General features: G+C 33.5%; 1 protein-coding gene across 1 annotated transcript; it reads right to left on the bottom strand.

The window, feature by feature from the left end:
- Nucleotides 1-7,174: 7,174 nt before the first annotated feature.
- LOC131638937 (uncharacterized) lies at nt 7,175-8,585 on the bottom strand. The gene is made up of 2 exons (XM_058909463.1): nt 7,832-8,585; nt 7,175-7,517 (listed from the first exon to the last, which is right to left on the bottom strand). The coding sequence occupies exons 1-2, from the start codon at nt 8,574-8,576 to the stop codon at nt 7,483-7,485; spliced, it is 780 nt and encodes a 259-aa protein (XP_058765446.1). The 5' UTR covers nt 8,577-8,585; the 3' UTR covers nt 7,175-7,482.
- Nucleotides 8,586-9,562: the final 977 nt, after the last annotated feature.

Consider the following 9,562-nt stretch of genomic DNA (forward strand, 5'->3'; position numbering starts at 1 on the left):
AAGTGAGAGATTTTGGGGTAAGAAAAAATTACCTTGCCCTCAGGGTTTAGAGGGCTATTTATAGGATTAGACCATGCGAGAAAGGTTCCACTTTACCAGGCGCTAGGCTAAGTATTATGCAAGCTGGCTACTACCGAGCACGAGGTTGTTGCGTGCTTGATTACATCTAGTGATTTCCCGAAGGGAGAGGCTGTCGTGCGCGCGGCCAAGGTGCCTTAGGCCGAAAGTTGGATTGGCCCAATTGAAGTAATTGGGCCGGTCCAAAACACATAGCCAAATGAAACTATTTAATCAAAATATTCTCACCACCACCACATCTCTATAATGCATAGAAGCGCATTTAGATTTCTTGAATATCAAACATTTGGATCAATTAGAAATAAATTAAAACACACAATTTAACTTAATTTAATGGTCAGACATAAAATTGGAAGAACCTAATTCAATGTTCGAACATAAAATTCGAAGAAATATATGTTTCATTGATTTTAAAAGATTGAAATATATAAAAAGAGAAAAGTAAGAGCCTGAGAGAGTACACCAATTGAATTTCATGAAGAAAATAAAAGTCAAGATAAAATACAAATAGAGTAAAATGAATATTGTTTGAATTAACTATATAACTATAAGTTAATGGATTAGTGGAGGCACATGAATTAATTCTATTAATAATATTTAATTAATTTTAAAAATGATTTAAAAATAGGATATTTAGTTTTCTTCTCAAGATTAATTAGCTCCATGATTAGTTAGTTATTATTTGTCACTAATACTATTCATTAATATAATTATATATAAAAAGTAAAATAAATAATAAAATTAAAAATTACTTGCAATAAAATGCATTTTGATTCAAAGTTTATACCTATAAAATAAACATAGAAAATGCACACAGAGAAGTTAATCAATTGAAAAAATTTATAATATTTTAAAGAAAGAAAAATAGAAATTAATTATAAAATAAAATATAAATTGAACAATCAAAGAATTGAAGGAGTGAAAAACACTTAGAAAGGGGGGGGGGGGGGGGGGGGGGGGGGGAGAGGGGGTTGAATAAGTGTAACTCAAAAACTTGGAAGATAAAAACAATGAACACGATTATTTTTATCCTGGTTCGTTGTTGACGAAACTACTCCAGTCCACCCCTGACAAGGTGATTTACCTCTACTGAGGATTTAATCCACTAATCCAACTAATTACAATGGTTTTCCACTTAGATAACCTCTAAGTCTTCTAGAGTCTACAGATCACAACTTGATCACTCTAGGAATCCTTTTACAATCAATGTAAAATAAAGTTTACAAGAGTTTGTTTGCTTCTAATAAAGCTGTAATCACAATTGTGATATTTCTCTTAAGTTCTAAACTTAACACTCACTAAATATTACAAGATTTTGTGAGGTTGAAGATGAAGTTCGTAAGCTTTTGATTTTGACAACGTTTCTGTATTTTTGCGCAAGTGTTGTGTGTCAAGCTTCTGATCAGAACTTCTATTTATAGGCGCTTCAGAGGAAATGACCGTTGGGAGCATTTAATGCTTTGCGTGAAAAGTACAACGCTGCATTTAATGTTTCACACTTTTGTCAACTACCTCGAGTTATGCTTTTGCTGCTTTTACTGACTTTGCCTTTTGTAGCTTCTAACGTTCCTTTTGTCAGTCGGAGATTAGACTTAATAGCCTGTCATCTTGTACTTTCTTCTGGACTCAGATTTGTAGATAAACAATGTTTAAATATCAGAGTCAAACAGCTTTGGTTCAGAGCATCTTCTGTCTTCTGACTTTGAAGAGCTTTGAGCGTGATACCATCAGAGCTTCAGAGCTTCTGCTTCTGACTTCAGTCTTCTGATGCTTTACAGTTCATGTTCTGATTCTGCTTGATCATCTTCTGATGTCTTGCCAGAGCATGTTTTGATGAAGCCATCCAGAACCTTCTGAGCGCTGCTTTGTGCATACTCTTTATATATTTTCTAAAATGGAAAATGCAAAGGATTAGAGTACCACATTGTCTTATACAAAATTCATACATAATGTTATCATCAAAACTAAGAATATTGATCAGAACAATTCTTGTTCTAACAAGAATACCTAGATGACATGTTCATTTGTTGATGCTATACTAATTCCTGTAAAAACAAAATACATAAGATTGAAAAACACATTAAGAGAATGATGGAGGAGAAGAAATTTCTATAGTTAACTATCAAATATCAATAACATGCATAAAGAAAAAAAATGAAAGACCATATTATGGTAAATTCATATGTAATTTTTTCATATATGGCATGATGGTACCTACCAAAATAATGTAATGAATATATAAAATGTTAATAAATAAAAGATGATAAAAACAACAATAAAATTAAAGAATAGAAGAAATTAGGAGATTAAAAGAAGAAGATTTAAGATGAACAATACAATGTAATTTGTGATTTTACAAGCACCTACAAAAGAAATTAATTTCTTATGGTTCATCTTATGGTTCATCTTTCATACCTATTTTCTTATATTCTTTAATTTATTTGTGATTTTACAAGCACCTACAAAAGGACATAATTACAAACATACCCTCAAATTTGGCTCCAAAAAATTCTTAAGAGACTTAACAACTTTAATATATAAGATCTATTATTTAACTTGAATTTTGTTAAAAAAATTTAATTTGTTGTCTATTATTTTATTTTAGTGAAGGGGTGATTAAAGTTTGAAGGATTTTTTATAATTTAAAAATACTTTTACATAAATAAATTATTAAATTAGATTAAATTCTAATCATTTAAGTGCAATATTAACTTATCAAAATGCGCACAAAATTTTTTTCTCAAAAATAAATTTCATTTTTCTATTATTTATATACAATTTAAATTGTAATTAATAAATTATAATTCAAAATAATATTTTTTTTATAAATTATGTGATCTGTATAACCTTAAAATTTATGAAAATAAAAAGCAACAATTTCAAAACAAATAAATTTATCTAAATTAAATGTATCATACACATCAAATTTATCACTTTCATATCATATTTTAAAAATTATCTTATTTTCACGTTTACCATCTATATTTTGTTATTAAAAAAGTAAAAAAAAAATTATAATATCTATGATATTTGTTTTCTATTTTAAAATATAATATATCATCTAAAACTATAAATACTATAGCATATTAAGATAAAATAAATGATATTGAATTTTTTTATGATAAATGAAAATGTAACAAAAATATTTTATTCATTTAATCGTATTTATGTTATAATATATATAGTAAGTTATTAATAGAAATTTATATAATTAAATCAATAATTATAAAACCTTTTTTTTACAAAATGATCCTATAATATAAATGAATTAAATTAAATTTAATATAAATACTAATAAAATGAGGCATAAAATAATACGGGTAAAATACATTAAAAATTAAAGATTGCGAAAAATAATTCATTATAAATAAAAATTGGTAAGATTATAAAGTATAGTATTGTGATCTAGAATAAATACATAAGTAATATATGAATTAAATAGTATAAAAGTTGGATGATAATATGAAGTAATCTTAATTATTTTATGACCACAAAAATAAAAATAATATATAATTATTGTTTCAAACAAGAATATTATATATATTTAAAATTCTAATAAAAAAAAATTTCTCTCCTAATATGAAAATTTATGCAACGGAAAAAATTAGTTATTGATAAAAAAATTTAAATAATAACGGAACAAGTTTACTATTGACTCAATTATTTTTGTAAATAATACCAAAAATATTTAAAAAATAAAAAAAATAATATTATTGATTCTAAAAATAATATTTATATATGAAATTTTCTTAATTATTTTATAATCACAAAAATAATTTATATAAAATTTTAATAAATTTAATTTTCTCCTGATATGAAAATTTTATGCAACGGAGAAAATGAAGTTATTGATAAAAAAAAGTGATAAAAAAACAGGAACAAATTTACTATTTATTCAATTGTTTTTGTAAATAATGTCAACTCAAATATATTATTTATATAAGAAAAAATAATATTATTGAATCAAATTTTTTTTTATTTTTTGGAAACATTATAGACAATAGTTTATTACATTTTAAAAACATATGCACGTAACGCACCCGTACCCGTATGATTATGGGTACGAGTACCTTAGGTTCCACCCTCCCTCATACCCACATAATGTATATTAAATGCATCCTATTACATTTGTACGCATTTTAATACAAACGTTTGTTAATTTCTTAACTCAATAGTAACATCTTTAATTTTTTTATGAATGTTCTAAGAAGATGAAAACCTCCATTGAAGGAGTAAGATAAATGTGCAGAAACACTGGAATGAAAGAGAAAGAGAATAAAGCTTGATTCATTGATTACACTAGTTAGTTACAATCAATAGTTATATAGTAACACAAGTGCAACTAACTAATAACAGAAAAAAGGAGTTTCTAATCACATGCATGAGGATGCATGGTAACACACATGAGGCTAAGCTATAGAATCATTTGTATGCACTTATCCACGTGTTACTTCTGTTGTTAATACCCCCTCACAAGCTTGAGGTTGGTAAATATCTACCAAGCCAAGCTTGCCCAAACAAGTAGAAAAAGGACGTGGACCAAGGGCTTTGGTGAACACATCAGCAGCTTGATCATGAGAACGCACAGGAAGAAGACGCATTACACCGGATTGCAATTTCTCACGCACCAAGTGACAGTCAATGTCAAGGTGCTTTGTCCTCTCATGGAACACGGGATTAGAGGAAAGTTGAATAGCACTTTGATTGTCGCAATACAAAACTGGAAGCCTCGAAGGATGTTGCTGAAGATCATGCAAAAGGAAGCACATCCATTGTAGTTCACGAGTTGCAGATGCCAAGGCCCTATACTCAGCTTCTGTGGAAGAACAACTGACCGTTGGTTGCTTCTTAGATTTCCAGGAAACCAAAGATTCACCAATGAAAAAACAGTATCCTGAGATGGATCGTCTGGTTTCAATACAACCACCCCAATCAGCATCACTGAAACCCAAGATTTGAAGAGTAGAGGAAGCAGATAGAAAAATACCACGTGCAGGAGACCGTTTAAGATAGCGTAGCACACGTAACGCAGCACGATAGTGTGTTTCAGTAGGGGCACTCATGAATTGGCTTAATTGCTGTGTGGCAAAAGCAATGTCAGGGCGCGTTGTGGTGAGGTAAATAAGTTTGCCTACAAGCCGTCGATAGGCAGTGATGTCTGAGAACACATTTCCTTTGTCTTGATGAAGGCGAATAGAGGCATCCAAGGGAGTGGAAGCTGGCTTGCAACCAGTGAGACCAGCTTCTTGAAGGAGGTCAAGACAATATTTACGTTGGCAAATCGTGATACCCTTAGAGGATCGAGCCACTTCAAGCCCTAAAAAGAACTTCAACTTCCCAAGATCTTTGATACGAAAAGCACGATGTAAAGCAATTTTCAGTTCCTCAAACACACTTAAGGAAGTACCAGCTAAGATTATGTCGTCCACATAGACCAATAAGGCTGTGAAAGAGGTAGGAGTGGTCTTGATGAAAAGAGTGTGATCTGCAGTAGCATGTTTGAAACCTTGTGCGACAAGAAAGGTTGTAAGCTTCTCAAACCATTGCCTGCTGGCTTGCTTTAATCCATAGAGGGATTTGTTAAGCTTGCATACTTGGCCAGGGATAGGAGCAGTGACGCCTTGTGGAACACGCATATAGACTGCCTCATTTAGGTCACCATGTAAGAAGGCATTATTTACATCTAATTGATGTAAATGCCAGCCATGGATAGCAGCCAAGGCCAAAAGGACACGAACCGTAGTAAGCTTAGCAACCGGAGAGAAAGTCTCAAGGTAATCCAAACCTTCAGTTTGATTAAACCCTTGAGCAACCAAACGAGCTTTAAACCTCTCAATGCTCCCATCAGCATGTCGCTTGACTTTATAGACCCACTTGCTTCCTATAGTGGATGCATCAGAAGGAAGTGTCACAAACTCCCAAGTTTGATTATTATTGAGAGCCTCTATTTCAGATTGCATGGCCTGGACCCATCGAGAATCCTTGGAGGCAGCCAAATAATTTCTTGGCTCACATTCAGAGGAGAGAGACAAAATGTATGCTCTATGACTAGGGGATATATTTGAAAAAGACAAACAGTTTTCAATGGGATAAGGACAAGACACAGCATTAGATTCGCAGACATAATCTTTGAGGTGAGAAGGTGTTTGGGATATTCGACTGGATTTTCTGATAGGTGCAGAGGTAATGGAATCAGGATTGGCACAAGAAGTGGAAGTGGGTAGAGTATCAGGCAAGACACTAGAGCTGGACACTGAATTTGGTACAGAATCAGCATTTGAGGGATCAGTGTCAGAGACACATTCATCATCAGAATCACTGGGGACTGCAGTGGTTGGACACGAAGGAATAGAAGCTGACTCTTTTTCAGAATTTGTATGTGTAGAATGATCAAGATAGATATTTGTATGGATATTAGGATTAGGTACTCGAGAAAAAGGAAACGTCATGTCAAAGAATTTGACATTCCTGGATACAAAAATGTCATGAGTAGAAATATCCAACAATATAAAACCCTTCATACCTGGCTTGTAACCCAAGAAACAACACTTTCTAGCCCTTGAATCAAACTTGTGCCTATTCGTGAGAAGTGTGGAAGCATAACCAAGGCAACCAAACACCTTCAAGGAACTTAGGTCAGGTAAAGCACCATACATAACTTCAAAAGAAGATCTGTTGTTAAGTAACTTGGTAGGAATTCTATTCATCAAAAACACTGCATGAAGTACAGCATAAGACCAAAACTCCTTTGGCAAACTCGATTGAAACATGAGGGCACGACTGATATTGAGTATGTGTTGATGGCGCCTTTCAACCCTACCATTTTGTTGAGGTGTGTACACACAACTCCTCTGATGTAAAATGCCCTTTGAAGCATAGAACTTTGGCATTAATAACTCAGTCCCATTGTCACTACGAATAACTTTGATCCGTTTGTCAAATTGAGTGTCAACCATGTTAACAAATTCAACTATCCTAGCACCAACTTCTGTTTTGGATTTTAGCATAACAACCCAAACATGTCGACTGTGATCATCTAAGATAGTGAGAAAGTATTTAAATCCATGTACAGAAATAGTACTAAAAGGACCCCATATATCAATATGTATCAAATCAAAAAGATTACAAGCATTATTGTTACTAATAGGGAATGGTAATCGTTTTTGCCTAGCTTGTTGACACACATCACAAGCCTTATGTATACTAGCTGGGATGTAACTATATTTGGTACTAATACATTGCATTCTATCATGAGATAAATGCCCTAATCTTAAGTGCCAAAGAACAGCAGGTGCAGTTTCTTCATGCCTCTCACTTGCAAAAGTGCTTGATATAAAACCTGTGTTGCTAGTAGAAAGAAGTGTGTCTTGCTTCAGGCTCAAGTAATACAATCCATCGAGTTCATTAGCTGAACCAATCTTCTTCAAACTCTTCCTTTCCTGTAGAACACACCTATTAGTCTCAAAAACAAGACTACAATTCTGCTCTTTGCATAACTTTGAAACTGAAATCAGATTCACTTCAAACTTGGGCAAATATAACACACCACAGATGACAAAATCTTTGCATATTTTGACATCCCCACATATAGAAGTAGTTATAGACTGTCCATTTGGTAAATTCACTATAACAGGATCAATCTTATCATGTTTAAGAAACCAGTCTAAATTATTGCATATATGATGTGTAGCACCTGTGTCCAAAATCCATTTAATACCACTATCAATATGAAAGCTAGCAATATAAGGTTTACCTCCCTTTGCCATGTTTACAGATGCTGATGAAGCTTGTTTCTCGAGCAGCATCATGAGGTTATTATATTGCTCCTTGGTTAAAGTCATGTTAGCTTCATCATTTGAAGATCCAGTTGCCACACCACTCGCTTCAACTTGATTAATGTGAGCTGAAGAACCTCTTCCAGGGTTTGGAGGGTAACCATGCTTTTTGTAGCAGTTGTCCACGATATGCCCGTTTTTGCCACAATGCGTGCAAACTTTGAAATTTCCTCTACCTCTTCCATTGCTATTACCACTGAAGCCTCCTCTGCTATATCCATTATTTCCTCTACCTCTTCCAAATTGTTTATTGCTATCAACAGCATTCACCATACCAGTGCCATCCTCAATAGTGTTATTCCCAGGTAAAAGAACTCCAGCTCCACAAATCTTTCTCTCTTGCTGAAGTACCATTGAAAACACCTTATTGATTTGAGGCAAAGGCTCCATAAGCAGAACTTGGGAAACAACTCCATGGAATTCCTCTTTTAACCCGATCAAGAACTGTATGATACGATCTTCAGCTCTGAAATTTCTGCTGTTCCTCATAGCAAGACAAGCACAAGTTATGGGACATGTGCAATTCGGCATTGGTCTATATTGATCAAGCTCTTCCCATAAACTTCTTAATTCCGTGAAGTAATCAGAGATTTTCTTGCTTCCTTGCTTTAGATTCGAAATCTCTTGATATAATTGAGCAACACGGATCTTGTCTCCTCTCATAAACCGATCTCTAAGATCGTTCCACACATCCACGACGTTTTCAATAAACACCACGCTTTGAGCTATTGATGGTTCTATTGAACTGATGATCCACGTGTGGACAAGATTATTACATCTCTGCCATGCAACGTAGTTGAGATCATTGCAATCAGGCACTTCGATTGTTCCGTCAACGAACTGAAATTTGTTCTTCATGGCTAACGCTCTTCTCATCTTCATCGACCATGCATGGTAATTCTCTCCGGATAGCGCTGGTGCAACACAAACGGTTGCAGGATTTTCAGATGGATGAATGTAATATGGATCAAGTTGATCCTGTGTTTGATTGTTGTTATTCTTTCTCCCAGCCATTGTAATTGCAACAAATCAAGAACAAGAACGAACAAGCAGCTACGATTCAAGAATCAATGAATCGAAAAAAAAAATGTTGAGCAATACGAAGAATGCGATCAACACGAATCAACAATTGAAGTAGAACTTCAAAAACAGATGCAGCGGAAACAGAACAGGTTTAACCTGCTCTGATACCATCTAAGAAGATGAAAACCTCCATTGAAGGAGTAAGATAAATGTGCAGAAACACTGGAATGAAAGAGAAAGAGAATAAAGCTTGATTCATTGATTACACTAGTTAGTTACAATCAATAGTTATATAGTAACACAAGTGCAACTAACTAATAACAGAAAAAAGGAGTTTCTAATCACATGCATGAGGATGCATGGTAACACACATGAGGCTAAGCTATAGAATCATTTGTATGCACTTATCCACGTGTTACTTCTGTTGTTAATAAATGTTGTTAAAAAACCTTAAAATCACATGATAGATTATAATTAATCATAAATTTTTTATTATAAATGGGTAAACGGGTATGAATACGGGTATGTATATTTAAATATCCATAGGACACGGGAACAGGCTCAAACGTTGATGCACACGCGGATATGGGGTCGAGTACGGGGATTTTTCAAACTGCGGGTATGAG

Source organism: Vicia villosa, unplaced genomic scaffold, assembly GCF_029867415.1.
Source record: "Vicia villosa cultivar HV-30 ecotype Madison, WI unplaced genomic scaffold, Vvil1.0 ctg.002485F_1_1, whole genome shotgun sequence".
NCBI lineage: Eukaryota > Viridiplantae > Streptophyta > Magnoliopsida > Fabales > Fabaceae > Vicia > Vicia villosa.